Consider the following 20,991-nt stretch of genomic DNA (forward strand, 5'->3'; position numbering starts at 1 on the left):
AAACTGAATAAAACAAAGAATTGGCTGTTACCATGGCAACAAGCAAAAAATGGACGAACAATGCTCGTCACTGTAACAGGCTACCAAAGTACTTCAACCCCCCAAGGTATAATCAAAATCTATTTTTTGACCTTTGCCAACCATGCTGAAAAATTACCTGAACTTACAATTAAGTGGCTGTTAACTTGCATACAACCATAGAGTTAGCGATCACGGATAGGAGGCCATTGAAGGTGTCAGTTTTGTTTTGATCATCACATGTATATTGTTATCACAGATTATTGTCTATAAAAGGCGATAAGAATTACCACGATCTGACGTCTGTCAGCTCTATTTTGAAATTGTAATAGACTATGCTTCAATGTTTTTTTTTTTTCAATTTAAAAGAAAAGGAAGATAATAGAAGATACTAGGTAAAACAATAAATAAAAGCATGTTCAACGAGAAGGACGACGAAGAAGAGGCTTTTAAGAAGAAGATGATGCTCATGCTGCTGTTGACGACTACGATGATGATGACGACGACGACGATGATGATGATGACGTTGTTGGTGGTGATGATGACGACGTTGTTGATGATGATGGTGACGATGACGACGATGATGATGACAATGTTCTTGATGATGATTATGATAATGATGATGAGGAGGAGGAGGATGACGACCACAGCGACGAATATGATGACGATGATGATGATGACGACGATGATGATGACGACGTTGTTGATGGTGATGATGATGATGAGGAGGATGAGGAGGAGGAGGAGGAGGAGGAGGAGGAGGATGAGGAGGTGGACGACGAGGACAACGACGACGATGATGGTGATGATAATGATTATGAAGAAGATGATGATGATGATGACGACGATGATGATGATGATGATGATGATGATGATGATGATGATGATGATGATGATAATGATGATGATGATGATGATGATGATGATGATTATGATGATGACAATAATAATAAGAGCAAAAGCTGGAAGAGGAGGAGGAGGAGAAGGAGGTGGAGGAGAAGATTAAAAAGGTCAAGACTTTTACACTGAAGTTTATAAAATAATTCTCTTCCTTTTAATTTGTTCTGTTTTGAAATTATGACGATTTTAACCTTTAGATTTGAGGTAAGGCATATCCGGGGTGGTTTAAATTTTAATTCGGACTCTTCAGCTCCCTTGGGTGAAGTAGCCTATCGCATGAAAAATTCCAGTAAAAGTGGGATGAATTTTCTTGTTCACGGATCAGCGGAACGAAGCCTCTAATCCCACGGGAGACTTTGACGTGACCATTGCTATCTATATCGTTCTTACGACATTTATAAGGGCGTTGACAAGGCCCGTAAGTGTGATTTTATTTTACCATACACAGTGCAATGAAACCAAATATCTTTTACAACAAGGATAGTCAATTTTTGAAAATAATCCGATTAGATTTTAAAATATAATTTGTTGTCAGCCAACTGTGTAATTCTTATTTCCTGTATATTGGTATAAGAATGACGATTAAGCATCATTAATTTGATTTCGTGCGCTAGTTTGTAATGTTTAAATGTTTCTACAGCCTGTCTCAAAAACATCTGTAAGTAAAAAGCGCCCTCTTTGGCAAGTAGGAAATACTTTTGTGACATGATGCTTACATAAACGTCAGGGGAGTAGTCCTAGCTTTCAAATACCGTTTGTTTCATTCATTTTGGTTTCGGCAATCCAGAGATCTGCTTCACTAAACACAAATGTATGAACGACCTTTTGTGCCACATTTTAGAAAATTGAATAGAATGTTATATCCAAATACCTGTACAGTACATTTGATATCAGAACATGTATTTGTAGGATTAGAAATGATGTAACAATTGCTCAGTAAAAATTCAAATGTATACGTTATTACGCACTATTTCGTTGACATGATTATAATTTTACAAAAGAGTGTACAATATTTGAGTGACAAAGAGAACAGTACAATGATAAAATCATGAATGTTAACTATTTATTTATCTGTTAAGCTGTTTCAAGTGGAAAAAGAGAATCATTATACCTGTATCATAATAAAACAGTAAAAACAATTTGGCTTTGTTGTGTGAACGATTTATGCTTTTGATTTTACGTGACTGTTCAAGTGTGTGTTCAAGTGTATGATGCGTAAGCTTCTTCCCTTGTTTGTATTGTCGTACTGCAACGGATTACAAATAAAAGACACCTAAGGTTATAGTTAATAAATTAGAGATGTTAATTGTACCAAATGCGCCACTTTTCCACGTCGAAAGTAAATGGTTTTAATTTTGGAATTTGCCATTTGCAATGCAGGCAATGTTAATACTCTTTGGCTCCAAGTACGAGTCAACCAAATCTAATTTTTGCATTCCAATTCAACATTTCATTAATAACGGCTTTAGGGCTAAAGCTTTCTGAATCTTTGTCACGATATTATAGAGGTACCCCGGTTCAGCAAAACACTAATTAGAGCTTCAGGGTCAAATCGTTACCCCGAAACAAAAGTGTAACATTTGTTTTGTCACAAATTAAAGATCACAAATCTACTCAGAGTTTGGCTGTCGTATTTGCAAACATTTTGAAATATATTCTTGTTATGAAAAAATGTGGGTGAGCAATTTTGCATACTGACTCGGTAACAAAGCTAAAATGAGAAGGGTGTATAATTAAAAAGGTACGCTCGTATTTGCTGTACCATGAAATGGTATCAGCCTATATAAGGAATACTTCCGTTCTTACTGATAACCTGATCCTTTTCAAAATCTCAAAATGTCAAGAATGTATGACCCTCGAGTTTTGTCAAATGAAAGATAACATTGGAAAATAATTTCCCATCGGGATAACATTTTTCGTAAGCACTTAGTCAAAATTCATATTAATGGGTCCTTTTCATATCTCGATATGAAAGAAGGTATGGCACCCCACAGAGTGGTGTCAAATGAAAGAAAAAGAAGTCAATAATGTATTAAAATTATTTTCCCCACCCTCGGTGACACTCGTCATAAGACCTGGGTCAATATTTCTATTTTGGGTCCTTTTCGAAATCCCAATAATGTATCACCCGGGACAGTGGTATAATACCACGTGTTGCCAAAAGGCTCATGGTTCAGCTATAGTGCGGTAACGGCTCTAGTTTTATTACATCAGGACTTCGCTTTGTTTGTGAGCAAAATTATCAAAGGTGTTAGAATTATTTTCTCCTTATCATAATATATTCCGCATTAACAGAGATAAATACGACTGTCCCAGGTAATATGGTCGATGATAGAAGACATACACGTAAAACTTATTCAACAACACTCTCGTGCATATAGAATGGGGAATTTAAAAATACAGACAGCGTCGGAATTAAGGAGAAGTTCTGTTAGCAGTGTCCATTAAAATATTCAGCCTCAATAAGGTTTGCAAAACACCCTTAACGTCATTAGTAATACACATTTGTGGCTGTTCGATTGGGGGAGAGGTTTCCTTAATTGAGTATGTTTCGTTTTAGCATTAAATGGCTCATTAACGAATTGGTGTAAAAAGGTTTTTGAAACAGACCGAAAAATCGGAAAACCCTTGGGGATTTGTACTACATAGCTAATACAAATTGGAACATTCGTGAATGCGAACACATTATTTAGATGTTAATGTCAAAGTACTTCAAAGTTGATGCAATGGAATAAATTAACATTATCTGATTTTATTCGAGCTTCATATGCCTAATAAATATAAAGAAGTGCACAAGAGATTTCCTTTTGCATTTAGTCGTCTCCTTCGGCCTTGGGCGTGCTAAAGTAAGATTTTCTTTGCTCTCTTATGCTTAATAACATCTCCAAAAAAGCCAACGCACCAGGGTAAAGGCATCAAAATACCATAAACATGCATGATCAATAATCTAAATTTATTTCAATATCGACTGATAAAGAAAAACACTTAAATTGTGATTCTTGACAGTTGCGTCGACCCATTAAACGTTCCTGAGTACGACAATATAGTTTTGACTGAATTACGTCGATATGACCAGACAATATTTCACATAGCAAATATTATTTTATCGACAAAGACAGAAAAATTGCATTATAAAAAGAAATATAATAATTATTAGTGCTCATCATACCCGCATGCTGCAGAGCCCGCGTGATGTTGATGCTTTCTACGCCATAGGTTGAATACTTATGGGCAAATAAAATAATATGGCTTCGATTTAATGCAAGTGTGATTTTTTAATAATTAAAGAAAATAACAATACAACATCAAAATACAACCCAATTGAAACAATCTAAAAACTTGCGAGTTACAAAACTTGCGAGTTACAGTACAGTGAGCATTTTTAAAGGTAGCAAAAGGACAACGGTGTTCAGCATGTACCTTTGTAGGGACATTCTACCTTCTGCCAGTTTCGAGGAAATGTATTTCCTTTTCAATAGTATTTTTTTATTGGGGGATTTTAGGACTTTCCTTTGTTCACATATTTTAAAGGGATGGGCGATATACTTTTATTGCGAATTTACAGCTTTTTAATCTAACTGATTTAAAAGGATCTAATATTATAAAGGATTATATTTGCGCTCTTTATGGTCAACGATATCTCAAATAATAATTTTAATAATATTAATCAAAACGGCACATTATTCAAAATCGCGCACTGTAATTTGTTCAAACACAGCACGTCATTCTGCAATACCGAGTCAAGGGTAGTAATACATTTTACGCATAGCATTACGCTTGGTTGAGCGTGCAATATTTTCGGGATGAAGTAAACAACTTAAAATATTTGGCCCAAAAAGTGATATTTTCTTTAAATCGCACTATTTTTAGTAATAGAATAGAAATTAAGGGTGTCGCATTATCCTTTACACCCAAATAACGTATCAACAGTAGTGAAACGTTTAAATAATTGGTTTGGTTGTGTCTCATCCGTTATTTACGTTTTTACTGCCTCGGACACATTATTTGGGTGTGAAGGATATTACTGCACGACCCATTACATTACAAGCAAAGTGATTGCACTGTGCAACATTAAAGCACATCGTACACAACCGCTAATTTTGTTATTTTCATTATACATCCAATCTGTGAGAAAAACAAACAAAGTTGATTTTACCCGATGTGCAAAATAAAATCAACGGACGAGGTCAAGCGTCAAGAGCGCCATCAATACAAATTACATTTTCACATGTATGTGTTGATTTACCGGCATACCATCGTGCTTTGCAAAATTGTAGTGCAACCTTTATACCAGTGGGGTTAGATCACTAGCCGTAGTGAAAGAGCCATTTTGACTGCTTCTTTACATCATTATGCAGAAGCAAATGCCAATGTTTTTCGTCTATTTAATAATAACAGCTACTGTGCACCTTAAATTCATTTACAAATATCTAAATCTATTCATTCATAGTTGTTTTATGTGATCATTTCAATATTATTTTTTCTAACAAAATATTATTATAATGTTCAATTTTAGACCTGAATAATACCAACTGCTATCCCACTAATTGACTGTATAATTTGTAGCAATTTTTGACAGAAAGTTTCGTTTCTGCTTTTTGTGGTTATTTTTATTCTATCACCTGCACATTTGTGTGCAAATTGAGGGCGCTATTTAAATATATTTTTAATTCAAATGAGCCAAATAATATGAGTTATACCTTACATTACATTAATAAAAGTTTTTTTTGAAAATTCCCAAGTCATTTGTCATATACAAGTGTCTACCCCTTGAGAAGATACAAACAAGATTTAAGATAAAATTGATAATTGTGCATCTAGTAACAAGAATGACCTTTTCTTTAATCATTTCACGAATTGTTCACTTGTCAAATAAATGAACTTTTGAGTTTAGCCTACCGTGAATGGCTAAGAATACATTAATGATCGCCGTCAACATCATTAACAGCTGTAGCATACCATAAAAATGTTATATCAAATAATGTTCTCAATTAAAACTTTTACATCATATGTATACTGTGTCATAAATGGTTCAAAGGAAGATCAGCAACAATTATTTTGGTAAATTCGCAAAGCATTTTGGTCTAGCATAGTACACTCTTGGAACCGCGTGCGTCTGATTCAATTTAACCGTGCAATTTGCACCAACAAGTAGTCCTGACATTTTGCTTTAAATACGGCCACGCAATTTGGCATACCACCTTACCCGTACAACCCGTAGTATTCCTCGCACATCGAGCTGTCAACATGAGTCACTTATCCAATACTTGATATGTTTTGTCATTATCCAAATCCATGTTTTCGCAGATATTATAAATAGTCATGATTTTGTAATGTTGTAAACCAGTTTTCTCGCAATATTATCATTCATAAGGCTTTTATCAACACGATTGATTGACGTTAAGCTGTTTTGTGTTTGCTTCCGTTACAAACTTACAATTGTAGAATTTAAAATCGCAACAAGTATTAATTGAAGAATACATGTTTGTGTACTCTTCCTCAAGTCAATGATATGCCATAAATCTTGTTTTTGATTGAAAATGTAATATCCTCGACATTCAGCGATGTACAATCGGGCGGGTAAGGCAGCCCTGACGGTTGCACGAACCTCACCTTAGCGTCTTTATCCTACAGCACCAAATTATATTTTAAGTTATATTTTAATCACTGAAAACGTTCAAGATTGTAAAATAAAAAAAAAAAAAAAAAAAAATCGTAGTATTTATGTGCGAGCGGTTAAACTGGTGGGGTCCAGGGGCCCGCCTTAGGGCCCCTGGTGGGGTTCAGGGGCAAAGCCCCGGCGGTGGTCAGGGGGGCGGAGCCCCGTGAAGCTCCTGGTTTTTGGCATATTAGAAGCTAAAAAATCAGTGTTTCAGAGAACAAATTTCACAATGAAAGTAGTAGGACCCTATAGATCTTCTTCCCTCTTTCTTTCCCTTTTCTCTTCCCTTCCCTTTTTTTTTCCCCTTTTTTCTCTTCTTTCCTCCTTTTTCTTCCCCTTTTTTTCCCCTTTTTTTTTTTTTTTTGCTCTTCTTCCCAGTTTTTTTGTGCCCGGGGGGCAGCTTGCCCCCCGGCCACCCCACTGGTTACGCCACTGCTCTCAATGCCTTTTCCTCAACTCAAGATCTATCCTTTGACACAAGTGTGGGGTTGCAGAAATTAGACATCTAAATTCAACAGGATCAAAAAAAGTTTTACCATATACCGTAAACGTTCGCCTAATGGCGCTCCTGGGCTTCTTTGCCTTGGGGTAAGTTTCATGTACAAATAGAGAGCTCCCTCCTCTAAAAATCCCGACAAGAATTAAGGGTATGTGCCTTTTTTGCTGGTCGGATTTTTTTAGGGCACTTTCAGTTTGTGTCTAAAATTCCAGTTATGTCAACGGAGCGGATGCTCAGCGCCATTAGGCGAACGTTTACGGTAGTTGTACCGATATCAATGAATTTGGAATTCCCTAATATCCATATCCAGTGAACTTGATTTTATAAAAAAATCAATAGCTAGTTATAAATCAAAGTTTAAGATATCGTCCAAGAGAGACTTATATTGACCATATTGTCTTGATCAGTTTCCAGGTCAGTTTTCTCCGGTCATTTAGGCAAATTATGTCCCTTGGTGGGTGCGCCGAGTACTTAATATCTTTATAGTAAACATGGCCGTCTGCTAAATGTATTCCCAATTTGTCCAGTTTTCTTTGGCATTTGAATTGCAGTAATATCATCACCTGAACAGGTGAGACATCCTAATATATTTCCTTACAGATGAAATGACACCGTCTGACCCTTCATTGGATGTACAATAATTATTTACCCCCAGGAGGATTATTATTCGCAAGTAACGTAACAAAATGTGTCTGCTCCCCTCTTGCGGCGTGCTAGCAAAGTCCATGCAAGTTGGCAACGCAGAAACCTGGATCTTTCCCTAATCTCCTAATATCAGTTTCACGTGACCGAATAGGGAATACATCGCAAATATTAGTCGACTAGGGCAAGATCCATGTTATTGTAAAAGCTAGAAAGGATTCTGCTAAAAGTTCGTGCTTCCCAGAAATTCCCATATTTCTCTTTTCTGGCGAAGTAATATGCGACATCGACATTACAAGTTCCTAAAACATTGTGGGACTTTTTTGCCAGTTTTGGTACACATTGAAATTTGGTTTATCGGGGAAATTGCTTTAATTATTATTCATTTATTGTTGTAATAGTCCTGTAATTAAAATATTCTAAATAATCAAATAATTTGTTAAATAACCATGTGTTGACTGTTGTTTTTTGTTTTTTCATTTTTTAATTCGAGTAAAACATTTAAACAATTATTTTGTACGCACAAAAATATTTTCCTGATAGGTCAGAGTGCAACGTTTTCCAAAACTGCAACAACTGCCCAACAATGCATTGCGAGTTTTAATGCTGATTCGGCTTTTTACTGCAATAAAATTTAATTTTCCGAAATATTTTCTCTGTCACCCATTCAACACTACAATAATACAGGTGGGTGCACCATCATCCACGGCATCTAATGAAACTATAGAAGAGTTATACAATAAACTACATGACACATCGGACAAAATAAAATCTCTGGCAAAGACATGTTTGCAAAGACGGTTTGTGGAATGAACGCAGAGATAGATGGGAAGACTTCTGCAAAAAAAGAAAAGAAAAAAAGCAGATATGATCATAGGCAACACGTGTTTACAGCATCATCCACGCAGACTGTGAACTTGGATAGGTCCTGACGGCATGGTGATAAATCAAATAGATTCCATCCTCATAAGAGGCAGATGACGATCTTCATTGTATAGTGTCCAGATATGCCCAGGTGCAGACTGTAGAAACGACCACCGGATGCTTGTTGCAAGTATGAGACTCAAAGCCAAAAAGAAAGTGGCACTACTAGTCAGGTATGACATGGAGAATGTGCCAGAACAATTCACTGTATCAGACAGGAACCAGTTTCAGATAATGCTGAGAGAAGCAAATGAAGAACAGGCACCGATAGCATTGTGGGAATGAATGAGGCTGTAAAAGTTAAAAGCTTCTGGCAGAAGTTTGGTTAGCTTCTACAACATAGGTGGTATGGACTGCCAAGACAATAACATGGACCTTTGTCTACAGTCCCTTAATATTTGCGATTTATTCTGTACTCGGTCACGTGTTAAAGAATTAGGGGATTAGGACAAGATTCATGTTGCTGTGTTGCGAATTTGAATGGACTTCGCAAGCACGCCGCAAAAGTGGAGCCGGTACATTTTGTTACGTTACTTAGAATACTATCCTCCTCCGGGGCAGATAATTATTGTACATCCAATGAAAGGTCAGACGGTGTCATTTCATCTGTAAGGAAATATATTAGGATCCTCACCTGTTCAGGTGATGATATTATCGCACATTCAAATGCCAACGAAAACAAGAACAAATTGGGAATATATTTAGCAGACGGCCATGTTTGCTATAAAGATATTAAGTCCCATACCCACCAAGGGACATAATTTGCCTAAATGACCGGGCAAATTGACCTGGAAACTGTCAAAGAAGATATGGTCAATATGGTCTCACTCGTCCGACATTTTAGAATTGCTTATTACTACCAGGCTTGGATCTTTTATCAAATCAAGTACCCTATGGATCTAAAAGATGTCCCACATTCATTAGCACCGGTGCATGGTACAACTACAAGTTGTTCTACAACCCTATGCGTATCCTTTTTTTATAGAGAGCAAGTTGAGGCTGCAATATCTTACTCCTTTGTAATTACGTCGGTCAAACTATTCAAAATCAGGTCACATGGTAGTTATTTTGAATAGTTACATGGTCGCAAGTATCAAGGCGTAGAAGATTCAGATCTCTTCATGAAATAGTCATCATAATCGTGTTGGATGCTTAATACCAATTAATATTAGAAGTAATAAAAATGACAAATGACACATTTTGGGACACGCTGTATACATGCTTCCTAAATCAGGGCACTAGACATCCTTGAGGATATTGGTGTAAAATGTCTTGTTATAACGAGACCATGCAGACCATTAATCATCACACTTCAGGCTTAATTTATATATATAACATTATAATCAAGTTCAGGGTGTCCCAGAATGATTTATACCGGGAAATTTGTTTTTTAAATATGAAGAACATTACTATTGGTAGTATTGTTTTAAACTCTAAAATTAACATATATTTAGCTCTCTTGGGATTTTCAGATTTTAGAAATTGGACCCTTAAATAGAAGTTACAGGATATTGCGTAAAAATAGTAAACTATTTGAAATTACTAACCGTTCAGCACAAAATTATTTGGAAAATGTATATTTGTTGTGGCCTCTTCTTACTTCTACTAAATAGTATATCGATTATTCATTATGTTACGAAGCAATCCTTGTATGGAATAAAGGATTTGTTACGCTTGAGTAACCTTGAACTATTATTTCTTTGGCGGCAGTTTTGAAGACAATTATTGCGTTGTGTGAATGTCATCATTTGAAATGCCGGCAGAGATGGACTTTTCATAAAGGTATAGAGAAGGTTACATCCTCAGTGTTACTGCATGTATTTATGTCCACAGTATATTGGCAAAACAACAGCTACGTACGTAAGATTAATATTTACCGCGGAGAATCTTTGAGGAAGTTATATCCTCTGTAATAATGACATTTTTGATTGAAAATTGTGGTAAAAATCACATATAAATGTGTTTTTCAACTTAAATATCTTGACATCACACCAAAACGAATCAAGTCACAGAATAAAAAGGAGACATATGCGTCATTGTATTGCATTTATTGAAATTAGTTACACTGTTGACTATACATTTTTGATATTCTGTTCAAACACGGTATAAATCATTCTTGGGCACCCTGTATGTTGCACAAGAAAGCAGTTAAGTTGTCGGCATATGAATTTTAATATGTTATGAATGTTATGAACTCAGTTAATTGGTCTTTAAGCGATTGTGAAAATGAAAGAGGAACAAAACAAATCCAAGAAGCCTAATTGTGTTTATTTCCCATACGTTTTTTGTTTAATATAGGACCTTGAGAGGTTAATTGATCAAGCCGTTTAAGACTTTTTATTAATGAATCGAATTATATTTTCAACATTAATTAAAATTTAAATAATTAAGCATATCTGAAAGTCTGAAACGTTAATGATACAAACAACCAATTTTCTCTAAAACGTTGAAAATCGGAATAGATCTGAATACTTCTTGTAATGATATGCGTGTTATAGCCATATACTTGAACATATAAACAAGTCCATATTTGGAGATATTTTCCCAAAATAACAAGAGCTATCTCAAGAACCACTGAACCAATACTAGGCTTGTTTGTACTCATTTTAATGCATTTTTCATGCTGATTACAACTATGATCATAAAAATGTTCAATTTTAATTAGATTTGACAGGTTTAAGTTATTTTACTTGGTGTACTAAGAGCTTAAAATATATTAAACGTTTGTACCAAATTCCATCAAAATCGACATTTTGTTACTACCTTACAGATCATCATTTGCGGTATCGTTTTCCAAGTATGATACTAATATATTTCACATGCACGCATACCGTTCATTTCAGTTTGTGACATTAAGACAGCAATACAGAGGTTTTTGTTTTGAAATTATGAGACGAACAATAACCTTTGTATGATCTAGTTATTGTACATCGTTAGTAATGTGTATTAAGGCGAAACTAGCAGCATTATCTTATAATTTTAGTATGATGCATTCAATATGATATTCTGACTACGACATTGAAATGCCGTAGGATGTGTCAGAGAGCATAGTGAATGAAAAACAATACGAAATAAAATGCGCATTGTGTAATACGCTTTAATATAACATGATTAGTGCCAAAGTAACATGTATCACCCGTATCATAATAGTTTTATGAAAGCAAAGAACTGTCTATTATTACATCTTATTTTATGCGTTGTATTAGTTGTTATGAAATTAAGTACTCTCGCGAATTTCGCATTACTAGTATCTATTGAAAAAAAAGGCAAAATATATTTTCATTGTATATTTTGCATACATTTATATACAATAGCTGGTGGCATGACGTCATTGCCATTTTAGTAACTGTTTTTTTATTTTCTGACATACGCATGTCATTAGAATTGTATAAGAAAAGTTCTGATTCAAAGCTTTTAAAATCGACATTTACGGTCTTGTAGCCTTAAGGTAATGATCCTGTTGCTGATTGGGTTGAACCTATGAAAGATAGTTACATCAACGTCATGCTCTCTCTCTCTTTGAAATGTTCTTGTCCGCGTACACAACTGTTTATCGTCTGTAGTGAAGCAACCTTGATGTTTCTAAAATGCAAAGAACACTAATTGTCTTGCCCTTCCATACAAGTTGTGACAATCTCAAGTCTGCCTGCACTCATGCCCCGTACAGTCCATGTACCAAGCCTTCTTCATTTCCTCATGTTTGTGCCGATCCTTCATGCTCAGGATTGTCTGTAAAATCATTTACGTCATAATGGATGGGTCTAGTCCGATCAACATAATCATCTTCCCAAGTAGCGGTTTACCCATCGTGTAGCCTGCATGTGAGACCCACCAAAGGACGCCGGTTTCTACTTTTGATTTCGCACTCTTATTGTGAACTATCATGGCCAAAGTAATACAGTGGGTGGCCTGATCCTTCTGCGCTTTCTGGATGCCGTTGACTGACTTTCAGATTTCCGCCTTCTTGCAGCTTTTCCTCTACCAAGCGACCCCAGATTCCCCATTCATGTTCCCTGAATTGCCCAGGTTAACCACCGTCTGGCTACGGCGGCGTTGTGTTAGCTGGCTGTACTGTTTCACCTGCAGCTAGTGTTGTAACAAGCAAGGAAATTGCGAACCAGACATATATTTTGTAGTAAATTTACTACTATCCAGTAATAACGAAGAAGATCTAGAATACGTCAAAGTGTGCACCTCTTCCAAGAAAGGATTATATTCTTCTGTCGACGTGCTGAAGTCTGGTTTAGGAAACAACACACCTGTCAAAGTAAATGGAAACACAGGGACTGTATGCAAGGTAAAGGATTCCATATGTTCAGTGGACGTCGCTGAACGGTGACAGGTAGATGATACATCAAGAATAATGAGTAACAGAACTTAATAATCAACAATAAGAAAAAGGCTGCTGGTTAAGTAACATTCCTAATCTATATGTTTGATTGATTATAAAGTGTTATTATTAAGATCATACTTTACTTTTGATTAAAGATTCAGATATAAACTTAATCAAACAGCGTGTTTTGTTGTGCATTCTGAAGTGAATGTGAAAAGATGTTTTTTGCCTTGAGTCACTAACGACTCGTAACAATAACAACTTTACTACTCTACGTATTTGGGGTAAAAGTGCTCTTTAAATCGCACTAATTTTATCCTTTACAGCCAAATAATGTGTCCTCGGCAGTAAAAACGTTTAAATTATTATTTTTGCTGCGCCTTACCCAGTATTTACGTTTTTACTACCTCGGACATATTATGGTGTTATAAAGGATGCGGCATTATCCTTTATTTCTAAAATATTATTATACGGATTATTATGTTATTATGACATTCGTCATGTCATATAGCCAGGTATCACACAATGCGTATTATTCTTCGTTCAGTATGCTCTGTGACATACCCTAAGGCATTTCAACGTCGTAGTCAGGATATAATATTGAACACATTATACAAAATTACAAAACAATAATTTGTTTTATCTAAATACACGTTGTTAACGGCATTTGATAATTATTAATGACAACGTTATTATCGGTATCATAATCAAAGCATCAAAAGGTGTGTGTATTTCCATGCTATGTGAAACGAGCAAGCTGAAATGAGTGTTATTCAATATGTCAAATATCTTGGTATGATCCTTGGAAAGCGATATAGAAAAAAATTATATGAAAAGAGAATTCAGCTTTGACAAATCAAGAGGCAATTATACTGAAATAGTATTCGCCGTCGCAATTTCTATGTGCTCAACAATATCGTCGGTCGTATCACATACTGACGTACGTCGACTTTTGGTAATTTTATGAAATTTGACAGACATAAGTACACAAAGTGAGGACACTTAATCATACCTAATTAATTTATATTAAAATTAATTACATTTACTAATAAATGAAAAATATGCATGTTAAATAAAGAGTGAACGGGAGCGAGCAATTCGAACAAGATGACTTGTTTTACATATTTGATGCAAAGTGTTCGGAACTAAATTCCGATACGTACATTTGCCACATACTATTAGTAAGTTACAGGGCATGATTGATCCGCAGATTTCTCTCTGTGCAGTCATCCGCGCACATACCCGGAACAAATTGTGTTAGTGTAGCTTAAAACATAGAATATTTTGAAAAAGGCTGCCTTTAATATAAATGTTGAAAAATTAAGGGAAAGGAGCATGAGCATAGCTGAGCATAACATTTAACTTCATTTTGCGATACCCGTATAATACACATGAGATCATATTCATTTATGGTACAGGATTGCCACGAATCATTTCGAGTAAAATAATAATGTGCCCAAATTCTAGCTAGAAGTTAAGTCACTCGAATCACCGACTTTACAATGAGGTCGAATCACTTAATATCACTTAAATCGCTCGACTCATTTCACCTCTAGTTAACAAAGAAACCCTAGGAAAATCTGTATCCAGTATTAAGCATTGTAAGGAATGAAATAAAAAAATCGACCACCGGTTGACCGCGGAAAACGCCGGCTGAAACGCGGTCTATTGTTTAGAACGATAGAAACTGGCACAAACTCGAAGGAGCCGCCCTAACCGAATTGTAACCTATATATTCCTGATTCATCTGTTGTAATACGTACAAGGACGAAGTAAGAAAGACTGATACAACTTCTGTAAGTTTGAAGCTATTTTGCTAAGGACAAAATAAGGACATTTGGATCCTTAAAGTGTGCTAAACTCGGTTCAATGGCTACTACTTATATGTAGGTAGACATGGTAGATGGAACTTTATATAATAAATGTTACATTTTCAATTAAAACAAAAATGATATAAAGGAGCTATAGCAGTACCAACAGTGAAAACCCGAGTCAAATTATAACGATAACTTCCCTGCTCACTTAGGTAAATGCCAGAACGAAATTCTACCTTAAAATCAATGAACAGAGTTTTAAGAGAGATTGGGCACACACCAGGTGAGAGATGGTAAAAGCAGCAGAAATGACGTTTCTCTTAACCTGCTCGATATAAAGACGAGAAGTTACTTTAAAGCAATACTTCAGCTTGTGTAGTCTCGGGCCCAGACTGCATAATTCAATCACGACCATGCATGATAGAAACCGGTTGTGAAGGAGACAACTTGTATATCCAGATACGCTCAAAATGTAAACAAAAAGAAAGATGCGGGAACCAAAATTATATTGATTTTGACAAACTGGCGAGATGTAAAATTTATTGACAATTAACCATGCTGCAATCAATCACAATTTTATTTTCTATAACACGTAAAACATAGGGTAACATAAAAGCATTGCTAGATTATATATTATATTATAATTCTTATATATTTTACCAAAACTAGAAGAAGTGTTAACATAAAATGCACAGTTATTTTCTGACATATGTTTGTAAAAAAAATGCATTCATATTCGCACCTTTCTACACATCTAAAAACATAATTATAGCAAAATCAAATGAGTTTCGAATAAAGTGAATTCCAGCACTCGTATTACAAGGAGATGTTGTACGAAAACCCCGTCGTAGTCTTTTACATCGGTTAAAACACCTAATGGAAGTTTACAAATTGCTCACAGTTTGTTTATCGCAAGTAACATAACAAAATGTGTCTGCTCCCCTCTTGCGGCGTGCTAGCAAAGTCCATGCGCAGTATTCCTGTGCTCATAATGATTCAGAAAAAAAAATTAAGTTTAACATATCTGCAATGTACGGTTCTCGAGTTATATGCAAAAAAAGGTCAAATGTTATTTTGACTCTTTGTACCATTACGGGGGTCTGAAATCTAAAATGCTTCGATTTTGATAGAAATCCTCTCAAATTGTTCCGCTTGGAGCAATATTTTTAATATTACCTGGGTAACGTGATCGCAAACGCCAAGGTTAACATGATCCAATGACTGTCGACCTGTTTGGCGTTGTTGCCCATGTAACACAACACTTTAGATGTGAAAAACTATTAATTTTGTCTTAAAGTGAAAGCCCCACTTTTGGTTCAAGTTCCTTGGGGAATAAGTCAAGGTTAAAATGTATCCATGTAAATTCAGTTTTGTCTGTCATCAAAGTAACAGGTGTATTGTCAGTTCTTCTGTGGAGCTTCCTGTTTAAGTGTTGTGTTAAGCGGAATAATTTGAGAAAATGTTGATCCCTATTATCGTTATTGCGTATAACTCAACAACCCCGTACACGTACATCACAGATATGTCAACCTATAATTTTTTGAAAGATTTGATCATTATTTTACACCTATATAAAGTTCGAGGATCTTTTAAAACGTGTTCCCAACAGGAATTCGAGGGGCAATTTTTACTAGTCAGATAGTCAGGACAACTACCTTCAAAAATACCCTAATTATCTTGTAGCACGATAGTTGCCACTTCCGACTTTCCTGCAGCATTTTGGGCCTTCTCCCGCAGCCCTAACAGTATAACCTGTTAATCATAGAAATCCATTGGGGTTGTACACCACCCTTATGTTAGTAAAACGTGTTACAGAAATATTTTAGTAGGACAAGGGGTGACTCAAACCTCGTCCTTTATTATCGTCCCCAAATAACAGGTCAATTAATCAAACCTATATGAAAGACAATAAAGGTTCATTCAGGTGATTTTACTTGCTATGTTATAATCATCTGTTTAGAAATCCGGTTTATTGCAAGTAAAAGATGGAATACCTGTTGTAACCTCTAGTTTTAAACAATCGAAGTAATAACACACGTGTGATTTGTAAGTACTATCAGTAAGTAGACCAAATTCGCGGGTTTATATATTCCCTTGTGTATAACGACGTTGTGATGAGGACCACGAGCGCTTTTTTTGTAACTCACATTGATCATAATCACCACAGACAGAAACACTTTCCGACTGGGTCAAATGAATACGTTGTTTCATTTGTTCTTTATTCGTATTTCCTCCAGATAAAAGGAAGTACAATTTCGCGCTTCAACCTCAAAAGCACTGGATTGAGGAAACTTGATTATATCCGCTATATGGTTACAAGTAATAAACATCTGCAATATGTGACGTGTCATGTCAAAAGGAGACACTTTTGGGCAGGTTATCAATTTTGAGGTTTTTACATATCTTAAATAAAGAGATATTTTGCTCCACAACGCCGTTTTCTCCAATGAAATTGGACATTCCTAAGCGAAGATATTGAGTTCGTAAGTTATGGTGTTATCAAATTGGAAATTGAGATATCGGCCTTTAAAAATAGTATTATTGACAATGTTGAGAGTAGGAATTACCTTGAAAAATGTCTCAAAAATACAAGATGCCAGTTATATTCCGGTCTGAAACTATCAGACAATATTTTAAACATTAATAACGTCACAAATTCGCAACAAACCCAAATTGTGAAAAAAAAAAAAAAATCACCTGGGCAGATTTTTGGCTATATCTCCATTTACGATCCTGCCCAAAAGTGTCTCCTTTTGACATGACACGTCACATATGTCTATACAATTCTTGAGTTTGACGAGTTATTATACGCAAATTCGGACGCAAATGAAATGTTTTGCTACACAAAACAAAAAACAAAAACAATAGCGATGCAATAATAATGGCTGTTTCTCCTGTTGTAGGCGTTAGTTCTTTTCTTCAGTTACAATTTAATGAGTCCCGAATCTTAGCATTAGATGGTAAAAGGGTTCGCCGTTAAGAAGTGTTAAGGTTTGTGTTTTTGAGGTCTTGGACCGAATTCAAGCAAGTAAATAACATTTTATTTTGAGATTCCAAAGTGCACAAAATTGGCATGGGTATAGGTGTCTGTGCCATAAAAAAAGAAATATGTCTTAGGACAGACCAGTCACAGTCATAGTCTAAAAGTTCATTGCATATTGTAAAATGTGTATTTTTCTTCTTATTATTATTGTTTTAGTGTTTTTAGACTTGGAACACATCTTTATATTCTATAATCACTGTGCCCTGATTAGAAATACCGTGTAAAAGGAAACATGTTGATAACTCAAAATCAATAATTAACGAAATTAGATTCATTCCTCGTGATCTTGTCGCATTGACATTAGACAAGAACAATTATATATATTTTCAATCATAATATTTCACAACCTAGAAACATAACAGATGTTATGATCTAGATTTGCATAGTTAACAATGTAGACGACCCCAGCAAATACAAAACGTTTTCGACATCATTCGCAAAAGGTTATAAAAAGTTCTTAGAAAACGTTTAAATGTCGGGTTATATAAAGGGTATATAAAGGGTATAAAACGTTTTCATAACATTAAAAACATTTTTACAACATACTGCAAATATTTTAACATAATGTTATTTAAGTGTTGAGACAATAATACGACAAAATAAAATGCAAAAAATAGTTTACACTAAAATTTTGAAAACATTTTAAAAATATTGTTGTGGTATGTTTTCATACAAAACGTATTAAACGTTTTCATGACCTTGATATAACTCGACATTAAAATGTTTTTACCTAAACCAAAACTAAAAATATAGTTTGTTTAAATCGTTTTTAAAGGGTTTTTGTGTTTGCTGGGGAGATGGCCCATGCAGAGTTTAAACATATACTTCCTTAAAATAAGGAGTAATACTCCTCAAGGTTAACACCATAGCTGACATTGGGAAACACCTTTTATCCCCACTAGTTATCTTTCCCCTGTCAATATACTGAAACACACTATCGCTCACAATCATAGACGCTTCTCGGTCCAGTTTCCCCTGGCAATAGACAGGCAAACTCTCTGGTGATCAGTCATCTTTTTAGGACATGTCCTACAGGAGAACTCACTCAGCAAACGGAGCAATTTCCGATATCTACGGATGGACCGAAAGTGATTATCGAGTCGTGGATACCAGAAAAATGATGTCATTTCACCAAAAATGGTTTCGTATACAAATAAGGGCACATATCCGATGACTAGGAATTTACACTATACGCTTAAAAACAATAACCTGAACGTATTTAATAAAATATATTTAACTTGTTGCTTCAATTGGGCTATTCTATACCCATATGGAAGATTTTGGAAATTTATTTTACAGAGGGTATGTATGAAACATATTTTAGCGTCATTAGTAGCTCCCCAACTGAAAGTAGTGTTTTTCACTGTTGGCCCCAACCTCGAGGGACTCTTAATTATATTAAAGAGAATAAGAACTCCACAAAACAGGTGGCCAGCAACTGATTTTTACAAACCTTTCGGTAACTAACAAAAAGTGCCATTTTAAAGATGAATGTCAAGATGAACTATAAGATTCTAATCATTATTCTAACTTCATAGGTTATGCTACGGCACTTTTAGACTCAATTATTTATTACCCTCGAATTGGTTGGAGTAAAATCGGAAGCCATTTCAATATGGCACTCGTAACCTAATGCATCTATTCCAGTTAAAATCCATACACCCCCTTATGGAACACATGACCTTAATCTCTCACACACAGGGTGTAGATTTTAATTGGATTCATCCGTTCAAGTAACCTCCTTAGAGATTCACACTCCTTGTAAGGAAGATTATGGCCATGTCTTCCATAGGGGGTATATGGATTTCAACTGAAACAATCCAATTTTGATTATTTTGATACTTACAAAATCAATGAGCTGGGCAATAAGTAAACGAAACACGACTTTGGTGACTTCAGAAGAATTTCGTATTGGTCTTAAAGATCTCGGTCCGTAAGATTTTTCAAGTTTTACCAGTAGGTTTTTCTGGTCGCTTCCATAGTTCCTCATCTCATTACTTAGTATACCTATTCAGAAAGATAAAAGAAAGTAATTGTTAAGTTAGGGCAGTAGTCATTACCGTTTTAGTTTCAGCTAATGCTGATATGTATGTATTTCACTATGTTGAATAGTTTGAAAGATGTTTAGTATATTTGAGTATTTACGAACTTGTGACTAATAATTGACTAGACTTTACAACAACTTGCGGCTATGAACATGAATTCATTCATTTTATTCGACTGCGGAGAAGGCCACTACTTCATCAACAGTAATATCAGAAGTAGGTGACTACTTTATCAACACTAATATCAGAAGTAGGTGACTACTTTATCAACACTAATATCAGTAGTAGATGACTACTTCATCAACACTAATGTCAGCAGTAAATGAATACTTTATAAACACCAGTATCAGTAGCAGATGACTACTTCATCAACACCAGTACCAGTACCAGTATCAGTAGTAGATGACATAAAACGACAAAAGGAAGCAACATTTGGTCGCATCTCTTTTAATTTAGTAGCTTCTATGGAGTTTTGACTGGATTCGGCCAAACGTTATAAATACAAATAAAAAATAAAAAAAATAAACCAGGGCAGCTAGCCTAATCTGAGTTATCTGACAAGTTGGTGTTAAGCATTGACACAAATCAATACTTTTTAATACAAACCGTACTGGCAAGGCTTTCATTGTCGACTTATTGCTATACATAATAATAGGCGGTCAATATCATCGCTGCTAATTATATTACAACACAGATAAATATTCTGCTCGCTCACAGACAAAAAAGACACTATTTATCTATTACAAAAATTTCAATATATTGAAAGCAAGTCTTAAGTTTTCATTAACACTAAAAAGTTCACCCATTTTGAAATCTTACTTCATCCGTCAAACCAACATGTAGAATGAATTGATATGTGGTGTTCTCCAGAGGGCTTTTAAAGTCACCTGAACCTGGGGAAGTACGATATACCGGCTACGTAAAGCATAGAGATAATACAGGGATATAGTTTCATTACTGATTCTCGATACTGATTGGCTGTAAAATGCCTGAACTTATTATTTGTCTCATTAATATTTGTGTTTAAAGTTGAACTGCTATTACATGTATCAGATCCGCTTGACTATGGAAAAGGCGTTTTTGTAACTCAGTTGAAAGCAATTTTTAAGTT

The 20,991-nt window shown here is 35.2% G+C and overlaps 1 protein-coding gene across 1 annotated transcript in view; it reads right to left on the minus strand.

Moving 5' to 3' along the window:
- Positions 1-20,991, minus strand: part of LOC140146067 (neuronal acetylcholine receptor subunit alpha-10-like) — a 245,440-nt gene that overhangs the window by 60,641 nt on the left and 163,808 nt on the right. Inside the window, exon 2 of the mRNA XM_072167812.1 lies at positions 19,682-19,842. Coding sequence (XP_072023913.1) covers positions 19,682-19,842 — 161 coding nt within the window. The remainder of the gene's footprint in view (positions 1-19,681; positions 19,843-20,991) is intronic.

The sequence above is a fragment of the Amphiura filiformis genome, chromosome 2 (genome assembly GCF_039555335.1).
Source record: "Amphiura filiformis chromosome 2, Afil_fr2py, whole genome shotgun sequence".
In the NCBI taxonomy this organism is placed as follows: Eukaryota; Metazoa; Echinodermata; class Ophiuroidea; order Amphilepidida; family Amphiuridae; genus Amphiura; species Amphiura filiformis.